Here is a 25,928-nt window from a genome sequence, read left to right on the forward strand (position 1 = left end):
AGCCTTCCCAAGTAGCTGGAATTACAGTCATGCGCTACCAGGCCCGGCTGATTTTTTGATTTATTGTAGAGATGAGGTCTTGCTGCCCAGGCGGGTCTCGAACCCGCAGGCTCAGGCAATCCACTTACCTCAGCCTCCCAAAGGCGCGGGATTACAGGCTGAGCCACCAAGCCCGGCTGAATTACATACTCTTAAGGAAGGGTCCGTGGCGTTTGTTTTCTGTATACAGTGGGAACATGTTTACCCGGTTCATATTTGCAGTAGTGAATTGCACTGTTGAATTGAACTGAGCTCTGCTTTGGAATTCTTAATACAGCTTCAATGACATTGCCTTTCTAAAGCAGTTGAGGTCAAACAGCAAAGGAGGATGTGCTGAGTGGTCCACCCCAGGTTAAAAGAGAGCTCCAGCCATAAAAAGGAATGAAATTGTGTCTTCGTATAGCAGCATAGATGGATCTGGAGGTCATTATCCTAAGTGAAACAAGTCAGACACAAAAAGACAGATATTGCATGTTCTCACTCTTAAGCGGATGCTGAAAAAGGTGTACACATGGACATACAGAGTGGATTTGTAGACAGTGGAGACTTGGAAGGATGAGAAGGTGGATGATGAGAAATTACTTAATGAATACAGTGTACGTTATTTGGGTGATGGATGCCCTAAAAGCCCTGACTTGATCACATCACAGGTAACAAAAATTGCACTTATATCCCATAGATTTATGTAATTAAAAAAATTTAAAGCCAGGCTCGGTGGCTCAGCCTATAATCCTGCGCCTTGGTAGGCTGAGATGAGTGAATTGCCTGAGCCCGCAGGTTCGAGACCCGCCTGGGCAACTTGGCAAGACCTCATCTCTACAATAAATCAAAAATCAGCCGGGTGTGGTAGCGCACGCCTGTAGTTCCAGCTGCTTGGAAGGCTGAGGTGGAAGGATCGCTGGAGCCCAGCAGGTCGAGGCTGCGGTGGCTGGGAGCGGCCACTGCACTCCAGTCTAGGTGACAGAGTGAGACTCCAACTTAAAAAAAAAAAAATTAAAAAGAGAGAGACCTCTGAGCTTGAAAAAATAGCCTTAGAAGGTGGAAAGACCTTAAATTTATAGAATTTTCAAGGTGAATTATTTTGCAGAAACTCAAAATTCTCACTTTGCAATTAACATGTAAATTACTTCTTCAGTTCTTGTCCTTATGTGAGGCAATTTAGGAAGTGGGTTGCTTCCTTGCTGATATTTTATTTTTAAGAAGAAGCTATTCTGGGATTTCCTTTTTTTTCTTTATTTACCCAAACTCATCAGTTGGGTAGCAACAGGCCACTTGTGGAAAAGTGAACTAGTTGGCCTTTTATGGACATGAGCTTAGTAATCTTTAAAAATGTGAATCTTTCATTTCTTCCTCTTTGGATGACTGTGTGTGTGTGTGTGTGTGTGTGTGTACGTACACTGCATGTTCTTCAAATCAGTTGAGCTGCTTTGGCTTTTTTAATTCATATTTTGGAGGATAAAACGAAAAACCTGAGTGACTCAGCTATTGGACGAATGGAGCTTGCAGTCATCCACATTTCCACATGTGGGGGCTGTTTATGTTCCCTCATCTCACATTCCCAGTCTCCACTCTTAACCCCCAAAAGCACAGTTCTGCCTGTGGGTGCTGTGCCCTGCTGGGCAGAGCCGTGCCTACTGAGCTGGCACTTCCTCTGCATAGGGCTGTTCTCTGCAGTGGTAAAGAGGCCCTGTGTATAGACTAGATTCTAGGATTTTGGTTTGGCTGTTGATCCTTAGAACTACCTAGGCATGCATTCTTCTTCTTTTCTCTTTAAGTATTCTTGAAGAATATTTCATGTTCTTCGACTTTTATTTCATTTAAAGAAAGAATTTTCATCTCTACTTCATTCCTGGAGTATCCTGAAAATTTGTTTTATTTGCCTTTGGTGCCGAAGACTAAGGATCCTTTTCTCTAGTGGAATCTAGAAATAGGGCAATCTTTAAAACAGTAACAATAAAACAGCCATGTTCTAAAAGAAAGTATTGAATGTTGCTTTGACCTGTTCTTTGAACAAATACCTGCTGAGAACCACTGTGACCATGTGTTGCTCCATGAACTTGGGACACAGAGTTGATGTGACTTGAGCCCTGAAGAAGCTTGCTTTCAAGAGAGGGCTGGGGCAGGTACCGCAGGTAGGCCAGTCAGTGGATACGATGTTAGAGGGTAATGGTGTGAGTGTTGTAGGGGGTGGGGAGACCCAGCACAATGCTTGGGGTCCAGAGGAGGGAGAGGCTGCTCTGCTTGGTATTTTAAAAACTTAAGATTCTGGTGAGGCAGGCTAGAAAATACTAACAAAACTTGATGTGGTAATGTTGATGGTAAAAGTTCTTTGAAGACTGGAGACGTGTTCATGGGCCTAACTTCAGAAGGCTTGCTGGGTATTGGTACTTAGGACTGTCACAGTGACAGCAGTTACTTGACAGCTACAGTATTTTTTTTTAAAGGTCCCCCTGAAGCCAGGGCTGATTACATTTTGAGGGCATACCTGTGTGCCCAGTTACACTTCAATAAGGAGTGTACAGAAAGGTATGGGTTCTGAAAATCAGAGGGAGGAGGATTTCGAGGTAGATAGGATGGCTAGGCTACTACAAAGATGAAATCCAAATCTTAATCCAGATTCATATTGTTATTCCAAGTGCACTATCCAGTGTCATGCTAGAAACCGTGTTGTGATAAGAAACATGCCTCTGAACACTTGACTCCACTACAGGGCTTTCTCACCATAGGGGAGAGTTGCCAGGTTGCAAAGGTTCAGAACTCTACGTCTGTTCCCGCCCCCTAGGGGTTGTTTTGCATTTATCTCCTGTAATATTTTTCCTACTCTTTATCTTAATACTATCTCTCTCATGTTCTGTCTGTCTCCAAAAAATGTATATACGTTTTAAGAAAAGAAAAATTTGTTAAAATTGTAATACTCAATATATACTGATAACAAAAGATGAATACAAGTCACATTTGACTTCTGCAATTACAAGAGGTGTTCAAAGTGGTTACCATCAGCGTCCGGGCACTTCTGATTACAAAGAACTAAAAATAATACATAAATAACATCCTTTAAAATGTGTGGTATATATACACATCTCTCTCTCTCTCTCTCTCTCTCTCTCTCTAGATATATATGTTTATATATCTATATGTAGATATATGTTTTATATCTAGAGAGAGTGAGAGGGAGAGCGCGGTGTGTGTTTGTGTGTGTGTGTATTTCACAAAAATTTGAAGTCATTAAGGAAATAATCACATAAAGAAGAAAATGTAAATATAAGAACCAGTAGAGTTCATGACAAAAGGGAGAGGCTCAGCATTTCGTTTGTGCAACTTTGCAATCGTTCTTCCAAATTTCCTTTTAGTTTAGACGAAGCATCTGTTGTATGCCATCCACTTTGCTGGATGTGGACAGCACAGAGATATATAGGTCTTTGCATTTCCCTAACCATGGCAACAGACCTGTGGATAGATCATTATAAACACTGTAATTCAGCGGGCTCGGTGGCTCAGCCTGTCATCCCGCGCCTTTGGGAGGCTGAGGTGAGTGGATTGCCTGAGCCCGCGGGTTTGAGACCCGCCTGGGCAGCGAGACCTCATCTCTACAATAAATCAAAAAAAAAATCAGCTGGGCATGGTAGCGCACGCCTGTAATTCCGGTTACTTGGAAGGCTGAGGGGGAAGGATCACCGGAGCCCAGCAGGTCGAGGCTGCGGTGGCCGGGAGCGGCCACTGCACTCCAGTCTGGGCGACAGAGTGAGACTCCAACTCAAAAAAAAAAAAACACTGTAATTCAATTGCTGTACCAGAAACATGTTCTATATTTAGGGAAAAAAAGTCAGGTAAAATACAAGAACACGCACATAAAGAATGATGTGTATATCTAAAGATTAAGGTAAGGACAGTCTAGGGTCTGGCCTCTGTGCCCCTAAAAGCTAGTGAGTAATGGTTTGTAGCCCACATCCTGTGTGTGAGTGTTCCCTTTCCTTTCTCCTCAGAATCACTGTATTAATAACATGCTGCATTGTTTTTGCACCCTCTTCTGTTTGTGACACACTTAGTATGGAGAAGTCCCACAGGGCCATTGCTGAGTATAAAAGAAGTAAACATCACCTCACATGACACATGTGAAACCCAGATCACTTTTTAAAGATAGTCTCCCTGGTATCCAATACACTGGCAGAAGTTGGCAACTCTCCTTCCTTCGTTAAATTATTTCTTCATTCAACAAATACCGTATGCTTAAAATATGCCAGGCTTTGTGGATACTGTGCCCTTCCCCCTAGAATTTCAGATCTAATGGGGGAGAGTTATATGTTAAGTAATCACACTAGTGATTATATCATGGTAGTTTTGGTAAGCAGTTTGAAGCAAAATACAAAATGCTCTGAGAGAATATAACAAGGTGACGACCTCTTTTAAGATAAGTGTTTATGGAAGACTGCACTAATGAGGCGATTTTTAACCTAAAACTTGAAGAATGAATGTGAATTAGCCAGGTGAAACAGATATACTGCAGGGAGAAGCATTTAGAGAAGAGAAACAACATATGCAAAGGGCCTGTGGGCAGGAAGACTTGGTGGCTGTGGAGGAATAGAGGGAAGGCCAGTGTGTCTGGAACCCAGCGAATGAGGGGAGGTGAAGCAGTATAGATTGAGGCTGGAGCCATAGGCAGGGGCCAAATCACACGGGCATAGTAGGCGTTGTTACAGGGCTTGAACTTTCTCCCCTAGCTCATGGAGGAAACTTTTCTTCATTCCTCTCAAAAAGGTTATACAAAGAGGGGCCCTCAAAAAAGCCAGAATTATTTATTTTAAAAAGTGTATATTCTTAATCTTCAGTTACCTTCAGAGTCCTCTCCATTTGATGCAGTACACCTATTGAGATGCTTTTTCCGCTACTCAAAACAGTTTTTGAACTCATCAATTTTGATGCCTTTTAGCGTTTCTGCCTTGTTTTTTTTTTTTTTTTTTGAGTTGGAGTCTCACCCTGTCGCCCAGGCTGGAGTGCAGTGGCATACTCACAGCCACCTCAGCCTCGACCTGCTGGGCTTAAGCGATCCTTCTGCCTCAGCCTTCCAAGTAGCTGGAACTACAGGCGTGTGCTACCATTCCCAGCTAATTTTTTATTTGTTGTAGAGACGAGATCTCACCAAATTGCCCAGGCCGATCTTGAACCTTGAGCTCAGGCAATTCACTTGCCTTGGCCTTCCAAGGTGCTGGAATTCCGAACCTGACCTCTGCCACTTTTTGTTTCTCTTCTATCATATCGGCAAAATGTTTCCCTTTGAGGATTTTTTTCATCTGGGGAGACAAAAAATAAGTCACTCGGGTGACATTGGGTGAATAGGGAGCGAGGTGTGGGCAGGTCATTAGTATAAATCCCCCATCATGAAGTGGGTATATGCAAGAAGAATTCCCTCCTAAAAATTACTGAAGCTGAATGCAGCCTCTTACAACAACGCTAGATGGTATACTGATGCCGATGGGTTCCTGGAGCACTTGCTAGTGGGGAAACCTGCGCGACAAAAAATAATTCTGAGCCGGGCTCGGTGGCTCAGCCTGTGATCCCACGCCTTGGGAGGCTGAGGTGAGTGGATTGCATGAGCCCGCGGGTTCGAGACCTGCCTGGGCAACTTGGCGAGACCTCATCTCTACAATAAATCAAAAAATTAGCCGGGCGTGGTAGCGCGCGCCTGTAGTTCCAGCTGCTCGGAAGGCTGAGGCGGAAGGATCACTGGAGCCCAACAGGTCGAGGCTGCAATGGCCGGGAGCGGCCACTGCACTCCAGTCTGGGCGACAGAGTGAGACTCCAACTCAAAAAATAAATAAATAAATAAATAATAATTCTGGTTTTTTTTGGTTTCCCCCTTGTGCACAAAATGATTCAGAGACAGTGCTGAACACCAGCCTACTGTTTGTTGCTGCAGAAAAACTTATCTAGCTTCTGTTGCATCTCCTCAATCACTTGTAAATGACTGCACAGCATTGAGTTGATATTTGATCTCAAGTTCTCCATCCACAGTTTTCCGCTCTATGGATGTGGAGAATGGCCATCAAAGGTGCTCAACTCCTTTCTGCATTTCTTTTTTTTTCCACTTAACTGTCACCCATTGAGGGAAATTCTTTAGTGCCTTACTCTTGCTTGTACCCCATGGTTTTTCTGACCTCGGATCCTTCCATTTGGTTGCTCAGAAGACTCTTGAATCAAAGCTCTTGTTGCCATGTGTAGAATCCTCTTTCCCATCATAAATTGAAAATCAAGGCCTCATTTTATATGGAACAATAGCATGTCAAATATTTAGGCTTATTGCAATTCCTTCTCTATTCACTTCTCCTGATTTTGAGTGTCACTTTATTGGTTTGCCTGATAATTTTAAGGTTCTGTTCATATAATCTTTCCTCCCAGGACTTACATAATGACTCTAGTCACTTTCCTTTAAAGAAGTTTTTTCTTCATCTAACAAAATTGTTTTCTCCTATCTGAGATGAATCTCTGTTTCTTCTTTTTCCTGCTAGTTTTTTCCAGGATGGACTGAAAGCTGTAGAAAGCCTCAAGCCTTCCATTGAAACGCTTTCCACAGATCTTCACACAGTGAGTAGCTTCCCTCCCACAGTGGTTTTAAGACCATGTTTATGCAACCATCATTTTCATTTAAATGTTGCTTCTGTATAACCTCATGTTTGCATGCTGTGCTACTCAGAAACAAATAGCCCTGTCAAGCCACATGGAGCATGGAGTTCCTGCTTGGTCCTCTGTTTTGGTTGGAGGGAAGGTTTTTTAACTAGTGAAGGCAGTTGTTGTGTTTGTGTGGAAATGCTCTGTGAGCACTAATATTTCACTGTACCTCAGTCTTAATTTTCTGTTTTGTTCTGTTTTATGTGTGTGTTTTAAAGATCAAACAGGCCCAAGATGAAGAAAGAAGGCAGTTGATACAACTTCGAGATATTTTGAAATCAGCATTGCAGGTTGAACAGAAGGAGGTGAGAGGATTTAATTTTGAAATATGGCAGTTGTATTCCCATGTCTGGGAGACTTTCGCGTCTGAAGAATGTGAGGTTCATCTCTTCAAGGACCTGTTCACTCAGGGGCTATGTTAAGCAGCACTCAAACATTTAGTGTGTCCTTTACATTAGTTCTATAAAACCATATTTTAAAATATGTTTACTCCACGAGGGATGCATTTACTACAGGCATGGCCTTGATAGCAATATATAAACCTTATTTGCTCTATTAATTGCTAGATGAGTAGCTCTTGGTGGCTCCATTACAGACCATGTGTCATTGGTGCCATTTATTCTGGGACATAGGCATGAAATGGGTGACCATCTGGGGCTCTTCTAGCCCTTAGGTTGTGATTTATCCAATGTAGTAGTTAGTTTTTCTTACAGCTGCGTCCTAATGGACAGAAACCCTTAGTTTCTCTTGCATCATTTCTTTCCTATAATAATGTCTCTGTGTGCTAACACATCAGTAGTGATCATTTGTGTTTTGGGGACTTATTTAAAAAAAACACAAGTAAATTCTAAAGATATTTTCATTACAATGTGGGCATTATAATGTGAATTTAACATAAATCCACTTCCTTGTCAATAAAAGCAATGTGTCTAAATGTATATTTAGTAGATTTTAGATAAATTACTAAACTCTTAACAGAGAATGTTTCCCTGTTTGGCAGTTTGGAATGCTCCATTTTGCTGTAAGTTCTTGTACTATAACTGAATATTGTTGTTTTTCTTCCAAATGCATTTACCTTTTGTGACCGAAGTCTAGGAGAGTAAGTAGTTCAGTATTTTAATAAATTGGAGAATTTTGCATGCTTTATTCATGAATTTTCTTTTATAAATTATATCTTCCTTTTATACATTATATTTTCCTTTTATATATTAATGGCTATTATCATTTTAAATTTTAACCCCTCTTCCATTGTAATAGATTTTATTTAAGACTAAAGAGTTTAAATGCACAAATATTAGTGCAGCCATTTCCAGGTTTACAGTTTACACTTTTGCTGTTGTTTCCTCATGAAGATGAAGCAGCTTCCTCCCTCACCACCACTTTCCTGTATGGCTGAATTCCATACTTCCTTCTAGTTCATCTGAAGCCCTGCCTATGGAGAGCTGCCTCTAATCACCCCAGCCCACAATGATCTGAGTTTTAAAATCATGTTCTGTTTGAAAGGCCTGTTTCAATCACAGCCTATTCCTTGTTCAATTGTTGACTGTGTCTTTTTTTTTTTTTGAGTTGGAGTCTCACTCTGTCGCCAAGAGTGGAGTGCAGTAGCATGCTCCCGGCCAATGCAGCCTCGACCTGCTGGGCTCTGGCGATCCTTCTGCCTCAGCCTTCCGAGTAGCCGGAATTATAGGCGTGCACTACCATGGCTGGCTAATTAAAGATTTATTGTGGAGACGAGGTCTCGCCAAGTTGCCCAGGCGGGTCTCGAACCTGCGGGCTCAGGCAATCCACTCACCTTGGCCTCCCAAAGCACGGGATTTTAGGCTGAGCCACCGAGCCCGGCCTTGACTGTGTCTTAAATGCACAGATGCCTTTTTTCCCAATTAGACTGTGAGCAGTTTGGGGGAATCCCTCCTGCCTTCTGTGCTGTTGTTCTATCACATTGTAGTGTCATGGCACACAGTTAGTAGGATCTGGGTAAACATGGGTCACTCAAGTAAGACACTGGTAGAGCACGGTTATATGTAGTGCTTGAAATTACCCACAGCATGGTGACTTCTTCCCAGTCTAGAGAATTTAGGTTCCAATGCTTTGATATTCCCAAACATGGAATTTAAGCACAAAAAGAGAAAAGAAAAGGGGAGGAAAAGATGAACTTGGAGTATAGAGAAAATAGTGGCCTAAATTGTAACTAGAAAAGGTGGTACTAACCATGGGAGCCAGAATGCCATCCCAGGTAGATGCTCTCCAGTACATTGATGGAAATGGTTGAGAGCTGCTTTGGTCTAAGAAGGGGAATCAAACCTGTGAAGCAAAGCTCAGGTTTAAAAATAAGGCAGAACAGCTGCTGGAGTCAAGTAGCCCTCTCGGTATGTTACAAGGGCTGTGTTTGCTTTGGCTATGTAGAACTAAGAGAATTGGGAAAACTGGCTGTTGCGAGATGACTGTTGTGAGCTGGTTTTTTTATAACAAATTTACCAGCACAGATCAGAAGCCTTTTATGGTTTATTTTTTGTTGACCAGCCCATCTGCCCCTAACTGCACAGAGGGGTCAAGTGAGCCAGCCTTATTTACTGTTCTTTGGCTGTCTGCCCAGCTGGCTCCTTGTCAAGACCTAACTAACCAGTCTCCTACTTGTGGTTGTATTGTGTTTTCTGTGTATCATGCTCTTCATTGCATTTTGGTGATGGTATTCAGTAACTTGGACAATCTATGAACATAGTTGCAAGTAATAAGCAAATGTGAATAAGTTAAATTATGTATGTTTTTAAATGATATTTATGATGGAGTTCCACTTGTGTCCCTCTAATTCCAACAAGAATTGACCATCCAAGCATTGTTGTTTAAGGTCTCATTTCTCTTCGGTTGGAGTCTCTTCTATGAAATAGAAAACTGAAAATGTTACATGATTTTTATTCAGTGTTAAAAAAAAACAAGTCTATCTCTGACTATATAGTTACATACAATTCATAAAAATTAGATATTGTGCCTCAAGGAAACTGTCTTGATGATTGGTAAAAGCCAGTACTCCTTAGTCTCTTTTTGTAAATCTCAAACATCCATCACTGAAAGAAATGAAGAATGTGGCCATTACAGTGTTGTGGCTTTGGGCTGCTTTTCTTTGTCACCTGTGGCTACATTTTGGTTGGAGACTGTTACCATTATGATCCTAGTGACCTCATACTTCCCAATTATTTGACATTCATGATTTTCTATTATCTGTAAAGTGGATACTACTCCTTGTTTTTTCTGTTGTCTTACTATGAAAAATCTCAACCTTAAAGAAAAGTTTGAAAAATTGTACAGTGAACACCTCTAGTAAAATATTATATAGCAAACACCTGTCTATGCACCAGTGTTTGATTTTTGGAAAAGACCCCATCAACAAAGTTAAAACCCTTGAGCATTGCTCATTGTTATGTGTGCTCTCTTCCTGTCAGCCTCACTCTCTCCTGCCTTCCTCATCCCATGGCCATCCATCTCAGTGGACAGACCCTACTGCAATGTTGGCAGAGTCCCTGCCAAAACCCCATCATTGGTCTGCAGGCTTTCTGCTATTTGATATTGAGAAGCCAGGCTTGTGCTTCTAGGGGGAGGATCAGACCCTGGGATATGGTCTTGGTTGGTCTAAGTACTGAAACCATCATGATTTTCCACTGTACAAAGCATGGTATCTATCTCTCTGTCAGCTTTGCTTCCCCCTTTTCAAGCATCCTTTCTATTAGGATGTGGTGAATCACTGTGCTGTGATTTTCTTCAGACTCTATTTGCCATCTGGGTTGTGTAGCTCATTGTACCTAAATCTGGCCTTAATTAGAAACCTCTGCCAGTGGCCGCTTGCCCGCCTCTTCTGCTGAGCTACTAGGTAGTGTGGTCCTGGATTTCATATTTGCCTCAGTAGAAGACTCACACATTCAGCTACCCTTTCCTCTGTGGTCTCTAAGGCAGCACCACACGAACACACACCAGAATAAGAGATCCATTTCTCACCTCTTCAGGGGCTCATGATCTGGTGGTGAGAACAGAGAAGTACTTGGGCCAGCTCCAAGAAGGGATGTATGCCCAGTGTGTCGTAGACAGGTGCTGTCGTGGATGACTTCCTAGAGGCTATGATGCCTGAGCTCTGGGACTCTGGAGAATGATAGGAGTAAGCAGAGTCCCAACAGGTGAAGACAGCATCTCACTAGGACAAGGGTTTTGCCTTGGTAGCTGCCTAGCCAAGAGAAGAACTTAGATCTTTCCGTTTGAATCCTAGGTCTTCTGCTTCCTTCCAGTGTGATACTGGGCAGGTTTCTGGACCTCTCCATGCTTTGGTCTGTTTATCTGTCAAGAAGGAATAGTGTGGCTTACCTCAGAGAGTTGTGAGATCTAAGAAATCATTTCTCTAAAGCACATAATACTTTATCTTAATAAACAGGTACTAGTTCTTTCATTCATTTAACAAATATTGAGCACACTTAGATTCTGAAGATACAGTTGTGTTCACCCTCATGGTGTCATTTCCAATATGTCCCTCCACCCACATAGCTTCCTTATTGGCCTGTCTTTGGCCCTTTGTCTTCATGGCTCTGGCCTCTTGTCACACCTTCCCCTCTGACTTAAGGTGCTGTCAGACTCAGCTCTGACCCAGGCCTTTCAGCCTCACCTACTCCTCACCTATCTCCCTGTTTCCAGCCTGCACCACACTTCACATATCCTCTCACTCTGGGGATGGAGACAGGTCTCACTGTCAGGTTTTTCTAGGCATTTTACAGGTGTGACCAAGAATCCTTACAACCACCTTGTAGGGTGGGTAGCATTCACCCATGTTTACAACTTGAGACTGCAAGAGACAGAAGATGAATGCACTTCCTGGGGGACATGCAGTGGTGACAGAGACTGAATTTGGAACTCTGGTCTAGTCCACCTCAAACCTGTTCTGTTTTAGCTGTGTCACGTGACTTTAATATCTTGTGCCAGTCTTTTAAAAATTATCTCAAAATAATGGAAAGCAGGTGGTAATGAGATATACAAACATGGTTCTTAGACTTAGCAAGGGCTCCAGCTCCTGGCTGTACCCATGTGAGTAGACACACCTGTCACACATTCAGAAGATGGTGAATGAGTTAGACATCACTGCCATCCTTGGGCAGAACATTTTAAGGCCCTAGAGATGACTTCTCAATAGTTCATTAATCACAAGAATTGTCTGAACACAGACTTTCTGAGAAATGGACAAAGAATAACTTTTTATGGTATTTTTGTGATATCCTAGAGTTTTAGACAGCTTGAGAATTCTTCTGATGTTATGAGCAAACCTGTGTATGATATTTGTAATGTAGGCAACATCTCCCTGGCTGCCCCATACCTAAAGATTTTAGATGTTAAGTCTACTGGGTAGATTCTGTCTTGGTAGAACCCAAATGTTTATATTTCATAAGGCCACTTGAAGGTTAAGATCATGGACAATGCTGGGGATCTGAGAACTTGTCTGGATGTCACAGGATAGAGGGTATATTGATAGAGTTTTATGAGAGCCTCCTGAGGTTCCATAAAGTGCTCACTTAACCTGCATATCTCAGACACACAGGCAGTACCTGCAAGTTGTGGCTTTCTCAATCAAGTCTTACATTGTCCTTGTCTCTCTTAGGGAAGTAAAGAGTACATCTAAGAATTGGGGCAAGATGGACCACTTTGGTCAGTGCCCTCTCTTTATGTTAGATTATTGTTCTCTCAAGAAAGAGACTCCTTTTTTCTTGCATTGTATTCCATAAACTGAAACCATCATCATGTTAAAGGGCTGCTTCCTTTGTCACGTTTTTACCTGGTCAGACACTGTATACAGGTTAAGAAAGGTGATATCAGGTCACCTAGAAGTCACCTACAGAATGCTGAAATAATTCATGCTAAAGCAGGTTGTTTTGTGTCAAGTTGATTATATTCTTTTTTTAAAAAAAAATTTAAAGTTTAATGATAGTTTAGTTTCAGATTTGCCTGCATGCTTTAATTGATTCAAAAAGGCCTGATGTAAAGAAAAGAATAAAACAGAGTAATTCCTTCTTTTTACTTCTGGCATAGGGTCTGATTCTGTTGAAAAGAAGAATGTTCTTTATCCTGTTCATAAGACCTGAAAATAGTTCTGATTAATATGCTTGGCACGAACACTGTTGGCAGTGTTGTCACATGATTTCACCACTTACTTTGTGCAAGGTTTTTTTTCTCCCCAAATCAATAGATGTATTTCTTGGTTGTGCAGTTTAGTCTCTTGACAGGTTTATTTTTAGTCTTTCACAGAGATTCCATACAGGTGAGCAGTGTTTCTCCATTTTCCTTCTACTGCATTGTTCTCAGCAATTTTTAAAGCTAGGTTTATTCTAAATTTCTAGTGCTGATGTACTACCCTTTTGAGAGAATGTGGAAACGGGGACCATCCTCATCCCATGAATGAGCTGTTTGCCCTAGTTATCCAGAGGCATGAGTGCTATGTGAACTCGATGGAAATGAGTTCATTTTTCCCATTTTGGGGTCTGCTTGTTTCAGGATCAGTTGTCAGATCATTAATGGAGAGTGCCTAAGCACAATGTTGATTGCTATATGAAGATTTTTTTTTCTTGGAGAGTTTAAAAAGTCAGTGCTAGACAGTCATATTTACGGATTGGAAGACTTAGTGTTGTTAAGATGATAGCACTTGCCTAATTGATATACAGATTCAGTACAGTCCCCATAAAATCCCCAGCTGCCTTTTTGCAGAATTGACAAGCTGATTCTAAAATTCTTATGGAAATGTAAGGGATCCAGATCACCCAAAACAATCTTGAAAAAGAACAAAGTTGAAGGACTCATACTTCCCGATTTCAAAACTTTTATTTATTTATTTGTTTGTTTGTTTATTTATTTATTTTTGAGTTGGAGTCTCACTCTGTCGCCCAGACTGGCGTGCAGTGGCTGCTCCCGGCCACCACAGCCTCAACCTGCTGGGCTCCGGCGATCCTTCCTCCTCAGCCTTCCAAGTAGCTGGAACTGCAGGCGCACACTGCCACACCCAGCTAATTTTTGATTTATTGTAGAGATGAGGTCTCGCCAAGTTGCCCAGGCGGGTCTCGAACCTGCAGGCTCAGGCAATCCACTCACCTCATCTTCCCAAAGGCTGAGTCACCGAGCTCGGCTTCGATTTCAAAACTTAACACAAAGCTGTAATAAAGAAGACAGTGTGGTACTGGCATAAGGAAAGACATATAGATCAATGAAATAGAATTGAGAGTCCAGAAATAAATCCTTACATTTTGGGACAATTAATTTTCAACAAGAGTGCCAAGGCAATGAGAGAATTAGTCTTTTCAACAAATGATACTGGGACAACTGGACAGACACAAGCAAAGGAAGGAACTGGGACCCTTAACTCGTACCATAATAAAAATTTAACTCAAAATGAATAAAAAACCTAAAGGTAAGGGCAAAAACTGTAAAACTCTTAGAAGAGATTTATAGGTATAAATCTTTGTGACCTTGAATTAGGCCATAGTCTTTTCAGTAGGACTCCTAAAGAGGTGATATATTGGACTTCATCAAAATTTAAAACTTCTGTGCTTCACTATCTTTTTTCCTTGAACTCCCAGCCTCAAATGATCCTCCCACCTCAGCCTCTCAAAGTGCTGGGATTATAGGCATGAGCCTCTGCACTTGGCCCAAAGTCTTTTTTTTTTTTCAAACTGTCAAAAAAAATCTTAAGAGGCTGGCCAGGTGCTGTGACGCACATCTGTGTTCACAGCACTTTGGAAGGCAGGGGCAAGATGATTGTCTGAGCCCAGGGAAGACTTCGGCTCTACAGTAAATCAAAAAATTATCTGGAGCCGGGCTCGGTGGCTCAGATTGTAATCCCACACCTTTGGGAGGCTGAGGTGAGTGGATTGCCTGAGCCCACGGGTTCGAGACCCGCCTGGGCAGCAAGACCTCATCTCTACAATAAATCAAAAAATCAGCCGGGCGTGGTAGCGCATGCCTGTAATTCCGGCTACTCGGAAGGCTGCGGAGGAAGAATCGCCGGAGCCCAGCAGATCGAGGCTGCGGTGGCCGGAAGCGGCCACTGCACTCCAGTCTGGGTGACAGAGTGAGACTCCAACTCAAAAAAAAAAAAAAAATTATCTGGGCATGATGGTGCACTCCTGTAGTTCCAGCTACTTGGAAGACTGAGGTGGAAGGATCGCCTGACCCCAGCAGGTCGAGGCTGTGGTGGCTATGAATGTGCTGCTGTACCCCAGTCTGGGCTACAGAGGGGGAAAAGAAAAAAATCTATGAGGCTCACTGTTGCATTTACATGCAGTCTAAACTCTGACTCTGCCTGCCTGTCTTGTGTATCACCTGACCATATTACCTTAGCTGCAGAATTTGTCCCACTTCCCTGGGTGCTGAATTACAGCCTCCACTTTGCCCCTCTGCATGTCTTCTGTGTCTGTCCCCTTTGCCTCAAAGATCTTCTGCTTATTCTCTGCCAGTCCTTTTCTTCATCTTTAAAACTCACTTCTTCCAAACTCTCCCTTTCTGTTTGACTCTTCACTTCTTGAATACTCTTATTCTCGACCTGAATCACATTGATTTTCATGCATTAGTTCTTTCATTGTTTGGGTGTGTGCTTTGTTTTCCCAAGGATGGCCAGCTGCTTAATGGCAGCAATGAGACTGGCCATAGACTCTGAGAGCATCCTCTGTCAAGACAACATGGTACAATACAATGAGCATCAGAGAGGAAGGCAGGATTCCACCATGCTCTACTTTTACTTTAAGGAGTTCTGCACCCTGAGCACACCACCTACTTTTGTTGCATCTCTCTTTCTTCCTTTATGAAATGAACTGGGTGGGCGGGTGGTTCTCATAGGGCTTGGTTGACCTATGAACTCATTGTTCATGTCCTTTAAGCCTAAAGGAAGCAGAATTTTCTGCACTGGTACTGGTTGCCTCTCCAGCCCTCAGCTCAGGATGTCTGATATCATTTGTTAAACACCAAGTGAGCGCCTATTGGATGCCAAGCACTAGTCTTGGCCTGGAGAGTTCATTGCTGGTCCTTGCCTGAAGAAGTTTATAGGCTGATGTTTCCCACTTGTGGTAGACTCAGTCAGATTCTCAGCTGACCATGTGATCAAGCCTTTTCTTGTTCAGGGTTGGCCCCCCTTACTTGAGATTGATGTAGTGAGGAAGTGAAGTCAATCTTTACTGTGTTTTTTGTCTTTCTTAGATACTACTTTAATATTATCTGAGAAGGAAACTGAGGCAAAGAGCTTAAGTTAATGTTTCTGTAGTAAGAGGCAGAAACTTGTTTTTATTGTTTTGTTTGAAAGCTCTTAACTTTCCACATGCCAGGTTACCTTCCTGAGGGCTGCTCTGGCTATAGTGGGAGCTTCTTAACTATTGTCAGAGACTTAAGTCTCACAGTTAGAAAAACCTGGTAACTTTCAGGTTCCTCCTTCTTTCAGCCAGTTTGGGAATACTGGTTTCTGAGATTTCATTTTCAAGCCTGATAGATGACATTTATGAGTTCCTGGATGTGAATTTTATGTTCCTTTATGGTGTGGTGAGAAGAAGAAATTTCTCTTTTAAAAAAAAAATCTAGGCATAAGTTTTCTTTGTGACTGTTTTTTTTTTTTTTTTTTTTTTAATGGGGCTTGAACAGGATTAAAAACAAATTCTTGGCCATTTTTTAGGATTACCAAATTCGTCAGAGTACAGCTTACAGCTTGCATCAGCCTCAGGGAAACAAAGAACATGGAACCGAGCGAAATGGCAACCTCTATAAGAAGAGTGATGGGTATGTAAAGTGGCGTTGCTGAAGTTGAAATGTACGTTCGTTATCTCCTTGTCCAAAATGTCTAAACTCTTATTGTTTTTCCCACTTATCCAAAAGGATCCGAAAAGTGTGGCAGAAAAGGAAATGTTCAGTTAAAAATGGTTTTCTGACCATATCCCATGGTACCGTAAGTATTCTCTTTTAATTCATGGTGTCTACTCTAGTTAGATGAAGTTGATGTTGGAGGACATAGTGAAGTTAGAGGACAATAGTGTTCTGGGAATGTTACAGTATTAAGGATGTGTTTTAAAGAATTTCCCTGTTAGAAAAGCTTATTAGGCTCCTTCTTGATTTGATGCACGTGCACCCTGTTTATGTTCTTTTTTTTTAAAGCTAGATTGAGCCTCGCTATCTTCACTGCCTACTGGAGGCAGGAGTAAATAGTTACCAAGGTTGTCTTTATTTAGAAGTTTGTGACTTCCAGAAACCACAGAATAGTAAATTGCTCCCCCAGTTTTCTTTGTTGCTGGAAATTTAACATCTCACTTGGGAATATTTTTACTTTTCCATTAAGGGAAAAAACATTTATGTGGTTGGGACTCTGGGAATCAGAAATCAAGGAGAAAAGAGATTTCAGTAATTTTATTATAGAAGTCTAATATATTGTGTCCAACCTGAATCAAGGCCTCTTTTCATCATTCGGTTTGTGAAAGCTCATGCAGGAAAAACGGAGACCTCTGTGTTGCTTATGAAAAGCCAGTCAGTATAAAGTTGTTTACCAGTCTAGTTTTCAGAGATCAGCAACTTTAGTCACTGTCACAGAAACGACCCTTCACACCATGGTGTTCTTTTCCACAGTAGCATTAGGCATATTGTCACCTCACCAGGCATAACTCGAGATGAAACCACATAGGCTGGTAAACAGTTTTGGAAATGTCTCGAGGCTGAGCTAGTTGCCATTTTGTTGCTAGTAAGATGCTGATGGCAGTTTACATTTCTGTTCCCCAAGCAGAGTCCTAGTCACGCATGCATACCAGCAGCCTCCATTGTGTTAGGGAATAGTAGTGATGGTCTTCCCTTTCCCTATCCTACCAGTTCGCTGGGCAGAGGTGAGCAGGGGCTCAGACAGGCTTTTGGGCCCCTATAGAAAATCACTGCTCACAAGGGCCCTGAAGTCATAAGAAGATAGAGTAAAACCCCATATGAAGGATGTCTCAGAAATAAGGATTGTGTTCCAATGCGGGGGTTTCTAGGTTTTGCCGATTTTGTTATGGGAGGGGAGAGAGAGGGTAGAACTATCATATATCCGGAGTGATCTATAGGGATCTTTTGGTGACCTCTGGTCTAAGGGGATTGAATGTGTCTCTCAACTGGGCAAATAAAGGTCATTTCCTATTTCCAAAATCCAGCATCCACTGCTGATGTGATCACCACCTCACTCCTGGGGCCATGCAATTTGAATCTTAATGTGCTGCTGTTTCCATGTAGATGCAGACATGGGTGCGGGGGGCTAAGTTCTAGATGAAGGGAAGTGAATTTATTCAGTTTTCACTTGTTTTTAAAAGTAAGTGTTAGACTGGATAAGACAGTGTTCCTTTGATCTAAATACCTGTGATTCTGTGGTTTGCTTTCAAATTGGTGTCCATTAGTTATTTAACTCAGATTGACTGTCTCTGCAGAAACGGTCATACAATAAGACTGAGTTTTAGCTCATGCTTTTACAGCTCTGAAGGCAAGTGGCATATTTGCTTGATTGAGTTCCCCTAGACCCAGAGCCTCAGCTTAAGCCAATGAGTGGCTCTCCCTCCTCGGCAGATAAAGACTGGCCTAATAGTCCTTTGCTGATGGCATAGACTTCACTTAGAGTCACTTCCATTGCTTGAGCGTCCTCTCAAAAGACATAGAAGCTGAGTTTTCTTTAAATTTTGATGGGTTGCCCCAGTTTTTGGCAGATAGTATAGTTATAACTAGAATCAGTAGGATGCTGACAGTTCAGCTTGTCACACAGTGTGCATATTTAATAAGTGCTTTGTGTTTAAAGGGGAAACCCTCTCCAGGGAACTCCACTTCTGGATGCCTTAAGCAGCCACTGCCTGCTACAGCCTGCAGGGGTGGCAGGCGGGGCTGTCTTGGTCTACTACCCCTCTGCCTTGCAGGAAGATAAGTAGGTTAGTTTTCCAGCCCTCCATTCGGTTGCTGAGTATTCCTCTTCTCGTCTCTCCCTATTTGTTGTTTTGCATGCTCTGGAAGTCAGAATCCTGAAGACCATTTTGTATTACTGCACCTACAGAATGTGAATTAACCTGTACTGAGAAAGTGTCAAGAGATGCTTTTTTGGTTTTGTTGGGTTTTGATTTGACTCATGTGGCTTACCTGTTTAACCAATATCTCCTGAGTATGCTAGTTTACCATCAGGAAAAGGGAAGATTTCCAAAAACTTGACCGAGTAAGTGGGAATCTTAGAGCTGTGTCTGATACACAGCTGAGGAGCAGACCTATAAGAAGCAGAAGCACATGAGGTGTATTTGCACTGTTAGAAAACCCTTCCCGGGAAGCTGACAGCCTTCAAGAAATACATTGTTGTATTCCGTACTGGGGCTGAGGACCAGGCATACATCCTGGATGAACTCAGTGAAAACCCAAGTTGGTATTCCATGTTAGCCAGGTCTAATTGTGTTTTCTGGCACTGGGAAGAAGTGATACTTGGGATGGAAATAACTCTAATTAGGTATCCTCTTTGCCGAATTCATAGCATTGCCATGTCACCGGGGCTGGGGACTGTGTTATGTAGGAAGAAATGTCCACTGGACCAAACACTTCTTCAGTGTTTGGCCCCCTTTTCAATTTTTTTTTTTTTTTTTTGAATTGGAGTCTTACTCCATTGCCCAGGTTGGAGTGCAGTGGCACGCTCATGGCCACCACAGCCTCAGCCTGCTGGGCTCAGGCAATCCTTCCACCTCAACCTTCCAAGTAGCTGGAACTGCAGGCGTATTCCACCATGCCCAGCTAGATTTATCATAGAGATGAGGTCTCGCCATGCTGCCCAGGCTGGTCTCGAACGCCTGGGCTCAGGCAATCCTCTTGCTTCTGCCTCCTAAAGTGCTGGAATTACAGGCATGAGCGCCCAGCTGTCTTCAATCTTGAGGTGGATCCACCCTTTTTCTCTAATTTACTTTCTTAAATAAACTTTTTCTAACTTTCTAAAAAACTTAATGCATAAAATAAAAAATAGAAATGTCTGTTGTCTCTTATACAATGTAAAAAAATTAATAATTATCAGTGATGCACAAAGAAGAATATAAGCTTTCTTTTTTGTTGTTGTTTTTTGAGTAGGAAAGCAGAAATTTATTGAGAGAACAGGAAAGCTTCCGTGCCCCAAACTTTCTTTTAAAAGCCTTAGAAATTGGGAAGAAATAGTACAGTATGATGAAAATGGAAAAATCACTAAGAATCCATGCCTTCATGGCAGACACTAAGGCTGTTGAATCTTTTTTTCCCCATTTCTTCCTGAGTTTTCTACTATACCGGGATTTCTCAAATTAAGTTCTCAAGGAATACTGATATCTTGTGGATTAGATAAAACCATTCTGTAGCTAAATTAAATGATGACCCTTTTTTCCAAATTGCAGCAGGAAGGGAATTTAATGATTAGAGTTTTCTCCTGTAAATTTTTCTTACTTCCTTGCTGTTAGCTAATATTTAATCTGAATGGACAAATAGCAGATAATTATTAATGCAAAACTTAGAGCAGCTGATGTTGCTTAAGATCAGCTTATATGTTTTGTGAACTCATTCTTATGATTGTCATTTTTAATATGTAATTACATTTATGCCTTTATAATTATAAAGGCACTGAGGTCACGTAAGGCACTGAATATTTTTCTATATTTTTTGTGGTATTTATGTGCTATGAAGTGAGAAATCTTCTAGTAGTTATGTCAGTGCAGAATGAACAACTTTCCCCATAACCACAGGGAAAAAGGTGGGGAAGGAAAAAGGGTAGTAGTTCAGGTTGTTCTTATTTGATGCTCTTAAAGATAGTCCAGATAAGCACCTGCCTTGCATGGATGCTCATGTTAAGAAGAGGGAGGGTGGCAGCTAAGTGCTGTTCTCTGGGCCAGGCTGGCTTATTGGAACCCTGGTTTTCTTGCCCCCAAGCTGTATAATTTTGACCAAATTATTTAGTCTGTCCATGCCAGTATCTTTATTTATAAAATTGGAGTAGTTTCCACCTCAGAGAGCAGTTAGGAAAATTAAATGAATTAATTCTTGAAAAAATTTTAGAACAATGCCTGCCTCATATAAATATGTAATAATGATAGCTGAGTAAAGGTGACTGTTATTGAAAGTTGTGATCTTGGCTTTGAAACTACTTCTGTATTTATCAACGTGTATGAACCTGTCTTATTATTCTTGCATCTAAGATTCAGCGGACCCTACAATTTGAAAGTAGCCCTATAGATTGCATATATGCAATTATGTGATCACAGGGCGTTGACAGACTAGACACAGACCATATGTGGAATGTACACCTGTATTAAAGTGCCTGGCTGCTTACATAGCTTGGGCTCCTACTCATCTCTGTAGAAATCGATCATTTGATGTATTGGTTCCTGGATGAGTCAGATAATCTTATTGACAAAGATCCAACATTGATGGTGCTTTTATTTGAAATTGTCCAGGTTTGCAAGATTAGGCCACGCTTAGAGTTCTATGGAGAGTATCTAGTGACTTCTAGGTAGGAGATAAGACCAACACAGCCATGCACTAGAGAGCCTAGTACAACCTTGTTTATACGACTTTTGCTTATTCAAACTTACTTGTATCAAACCCAGGTAATAAAGATTATCTTCCACACCCCTGGACCACCTCTATAGACTTAGGGAAAAGAACCTGCTGGGTCTGTGAATGTATGTGGATCTCATGTATGGATGTATATGTATCTTGGTTAATCCTAAACCCAAGTTTTTTATCTTTTTTTTTTTTTTTTTTGAGTTGGAGTCTCACTCTGTTGCCCAGACTAGAGTGCAGTGGCCGCTCCCTGCCACCACAACCTTGACCTGCTGGGCTCCGGCGATCTGCTGGAATAGCGGGAATTACAGGCATGCGCTACCACGCCTGGCTGATTTTTTTTTTTTTTTTTGTAGAGATGAGGTCTTGCCAAGTTGCTCAGGCCAGTCTCGAATCTGCGGGCTTAGGCAATCCACTCACCTCAGCCTCCCAAAGGCACAGGATTACAGGCTGAGCTTTTTATCTTAAAGCAACTGGTAGCCAAGGGAAGTCAGGCACAAGAACAATTGAAAAGTTTAAGACATTCTTATTTGAGCTTTCCTTTAGCAGCTTGGTAGGTGGGTAAGATTAGCCCATTTATATTTGGAGAATACACCAAGATTTCTGTCATGCATTTTTCCATTCAGAATTCTTGTATCTAAAATTATCTTCTTATCCTTTGCCCTTTGCTTTCTTGGAATAAGTATGCGTTTTGTTGTTGTTGTTGTTCTATTTTGAAGTTTCAGTAAAATAGTCATTTTTAGCATACCTGTGACAAGTGTGTTGTGATCTCTTGCTTTGTGTGGGGGTGGGTGTGAGAGTTACATATATGAATGAAGTGTGCTTTGTTGAAACTTAAGTCACAGTGAAGATTGGCATCTAGGGATATGAATCTATTATCTGTCATTACTTCAGACAGTAGGGACAGTTATTTCTCTGCCATGAAGTTTATGCTTAGCAAAGTTTGTTTCTCTGAAGTGAAGTTTATGCTTAGCAAAATACTTTTTTATATCACCAGAAATTGAGCTGTGTGCCCATGTTACCCTGCAAGCCATCTGTGTCATCAGTAGGAATCGGAACCAAATGCTTTGGGGCTTTAGCCATGGAGCATCTTGATCTCTGGGAGTCCACTGCCAGCAGCCTCAGAGTTGGCATTGCTGGTCCCCTTGTCCAAGTGGGTTTGTGCAAACCAACGAATGTGCCTTTGCAGGGAGGCAGATGCCCTCCTGTGGAGCCAAGTTTCAAGGACACTTCATAATGTGCCCATGTCATACCTTCATGCTAAAAATCTGCCTTCTGAAAGCTATCTTTGCAAACTAGTAAAAAACCTGCTCTTGCTGTATCTTCATGAGGAATGATACTGTATAATTTTCTATTCCTTCCCACCCAACCATTTTTGTTTTTGTTTTTTGCTTTTAAACAGGCTAACCGGCCTCCTGCAAAGCTCAACCTGTTAACCTGCCAAGTGAAGACCAACCCCGAGGAGAAAAAGTGTTTTGACCTTATTTCACGTAAGGCTCTTTCTGAGATGCTGTACCATTGAGAAATTATTTTAAACTTTCTTCTAGGGCATCAATCCCATTTGAAGCACTGCATTTTGAAGAATTGGTTTTTGAAAAGAAACTCTTTTTCCAAGTGACACACTTGCTTTGTGTTCCATTAGTCATCGTTGACTTGCCCGTGTCTCCAGTTGAGAATTTGACTTTGAGGACTGGCCCTGCTCTTTACGGACTTTGTAAACCACAAGACATTGTCTCAGCTCTCTGAACCTCAGCTTTCCTATTTGTAAACAAGGAGATTACACATGATAAGCCCTCAAGCCTAAAATTCCTTCACTTTAAAAAGAAAAAAAAAAAGGACAATTCTGTTTTCAAAAACTTACATAATTTATGTGGTATTAGAAATGCTATAAATCTAAAGTGACAAGGTCTTCAGTAGAGTCCTGAACATTTTAGTTTTTGAAATTGTTTTATCTGTTGGGCACGGTGACTCACGCTTGTAATCCTAGCACTTTGGGAGGCTGAGACCAGAGGATTGCTTGAGCCCAGGGGTTCAAGAACAGACTGAGTAACATAATGAGACCTTATATCCACAAAAAACAAAAAAAATTAGCCAGGTGTTGTGGCATGTACCTGTAGTCCCAGCTACTCAGGAGGATGAAGCAAAAGGATCACCTGAGTCCAGGATGTCGAGGCTCCAGTGAGCCATGAGCATGCCACTGCACTCTGGTCTGGATGACAGAGTGAGACTTTGACTTAAAAAAAAAAAAAAAAGCTGGGCACAGTGGCTCACACCTGTAATCCCAGCACTTTGGGAGGCAGAGGTGAGAGAATTGCCTGAGCCCACAGGTACAAGACCAGCCTGGGCAATATAGCAAGACCTCATCTCTACAATAAGCCAAAAAATTAGCTGAGCATGGTGGCTCCTGACTGTAGTTCCAGCTACTTGGAAGGCTGAGAATGGAAGGATCGCCTGAGCCCAGCAGGTTGACGCTGGGGTGGCTGTGAGCGTGCCACTGCGCTCCAGCCTGGATGACAGAGTGAGACTCCGACTTAAAAATTTAAAAAAAAAAAAACTTGTTTTATCTTCCTCATCACAGAATTAGTCTTTCTGCTTCTGTATGCTTTTCTTTTCTTTTTTGGTGTGGCATTCATAAAAGAATCACTATGGTGCCAAATGTTGTGGTGAATGTTTGCTCAGTGCCCCTTAAAAAAAGAAATGGGCTTATTATAATATCCAAAAGAAAATAAGATAAACTTTTTGTCCTTGGTAGTTTTCCACGTGGCAGGGCTACAGTTTAGGGGAAGAAAGGGCCAGTCTCCCCTTTGAAGACACAATCACTAGAGGTTTGGACATAAGATTTATATTTGTAGTGAAAAACACTGAATTATGCAGCATAATACTGTGTCTCAGTACTCCCAAACAGGAGACAGCTACCTTTTGAAATGTCTGTTGACCTGTATTACTGAGGGCTGAGAAGTCATTTATTATATGATTTTTGTGGTCCCAGCAAAATTTCGCAGTAATTGCTATCACCGCTTTGCCTGCAGTGGCTTACACCCATCCTCTTCCCATTTCCACTTCTCACATACTCTGTGTTAGGCTGTAGAGCAGATTGAGCATTGTGATGTGTAGAGAGGATCCGGATACTGTTTGTTCTGTTTTTTAGACTTTAGGCTGATTTGTAAAATGAAAATTGACTTACCATTATTGAACTTCCATCCCCATTCAGTTTAGTAAGGTTCACAAATTCATTTATCCCTTTTCATCATAGCTTGCCCTTCATTCATACAAGATGTGATAAAATGCTGAGCACTGATCATAGTTTAAACTGTGATCCTAAGCCAGGCATGGTGGCCCATGTCTGTAGTCCCAGCTACTCAGGAGGTTGAGGCACAAGGATATCTTGAGCCCAGGAATTTGAGTCCAACCTGTGCAACCCCCTATCTTTAGAAAAAAAAAAAAAGATGCAGGACTGGGTGTGATGACTTATGCCTGTAATCCTAGTACCTTGGGCGGCCAAAGCTGGCAGATTGCTTGAGCCCAGGAGTTCAAGACCAGCCTGGGCAACATAGTGAAACTTCGTCTCTACCAAAAAAAGTAAAAAAAGTAGACAAGTTAGTGATGCGTGGCTGTAGTCCCAGCTACTTGGGAAGCTGAGGTGGAAGGATCTCCTGAGTCCAGGCAGTCGAGGCTGTCATGAACCGTGATCATGACACGTGATCTAGCCTGGGTGACAATGAGACCCCAGCTCAACAAACAAAAAACAATGTGATCACTACTGGGTTACCTACCTCTAGATAGGAGGAAAAACTTGAGTTAAAGCTAGTTGGGCATGTTGGCTCAAGCCTATAATCTCAGTATTTTGGGAGGCCGAGGCAAGAGGATTGCCTGAGCTCATGGGTTCAAGACCAACCTGGGCAACTTGGTGAGACCTTGTCTTCATAATAAATAAAAAAATAAGCCAGGCGTGGTAGTGTGCCTGTAGTTACAGCTATTTGTAAGCCTGAGGCAGAAGGATCGCCTGAGCCCAGCAGGTTGAGGCTGTGGTGGCCATGAGCACGCCACTGCACTCCAGCCTAGGCGGAAGAGTGAGACTCCAACTCAAAAAAAAAAAAAAAAGGAGGGGGGAGAAAGCTTTATGGTGTGATGTGATGTCTGTCAGTGACTGGAGCAGACTTAGAGGAGTTTAGGCCTTTTCATTTTCTGAACTGGTGACCCAACTGATAGCCATGTATTACCCTAATAGTAACAGTGCCCTTCAGTACTGATTAGCATGTAATAATAAACTGACCACATGGAGGTGAGTGTAAGGACTTCTTTTAGCTATCCCCAGGGTTCTCCAGCATCCCCTGTAGAAGGCTCAGCTAGACAACATATGTGCAGAAGCACCTGCTCAATGATTCTTCTGCCTCAGCCTTCCAAGTAGCTGGAACTACAGGCTCGTGCTACCATGCCTGGCTAATTTTTAAAATTTATTGTAGAGATGAGGTCTCGCCAAGTTGCCCGGGCTGGTCTTGAACTCATGGGCTCAGGCAATCCACTCGCCTCGGTCTCTCAAAGTGCTGGGATTACAGGCTGAGCCACCGAGCCCGACCATTTTTAATAACACATCAGGCATCAGTGGGAGTGCCTGACCCGTTCTGATCAAGATGTAAATGGGCATGGGCTTCTCAAGGAGGACATTTTTGTGGAAAAGCCAG

General features: G+C 42.0%; 1 protein-coding gene across 2 annotated transcripts in view; it reads left to right on the forward strand.

Annotated features, from left to right (window-relative positions):
• ASAP2 (ArfGAP with SH3 domain, ankyrin repeat and PH domain 2) overlaps positions 1–25,928 on the forward strand; it is a 128,415-nt gene that overhangs the window by 51,033 nt on the left and 51,454 nt on the right. For both annotated transcript variants that reach the window (XM_021719117.1, XM_021719118.1), the window contains exons 7-12: positions 6,543–6,618; positions 6,921–7,007; positions 7,793–7,801; positions 16,373–16,476; positions 16,573–16,642; positions 22,649–22,736. In XM_021719117.1, the coding sequence (XP_021574792.1) occupies positions 6,543–6,618; positions 6,921–7,007; positions 7,793–7,801; positions 16,373–16,476; positions 16,573–16,642; positions 22,649–22,736 (434 nt within the window). The remainder of the gene's footprint in view (positions 1–6,542; positions 6,619–6,920; positions 7,008–7,792; positions 7,802–16,372; positions 16,477–16,572; positions 16,643–22,648; positions 22,737–25,928) is intronic.

The sequence above is a fragment of the Carlito syrichta genome, unplaced genomic scaffold (assembly GCF_000164805.1).
Source record: "Carlito syrichta isolate Samal-C Ts95f unplaced genomic scaffold, Tarsius_syrichta-2.0.1 Scaffold314155, whole genome shotgun sequence".
In the NCBI taxonomy this organism is placed as follows: Eukaryota; Metazoa; Chordata; class Mammalia; order Primates; family Tarsiidae; genus Carlito; species Carlito syrichta.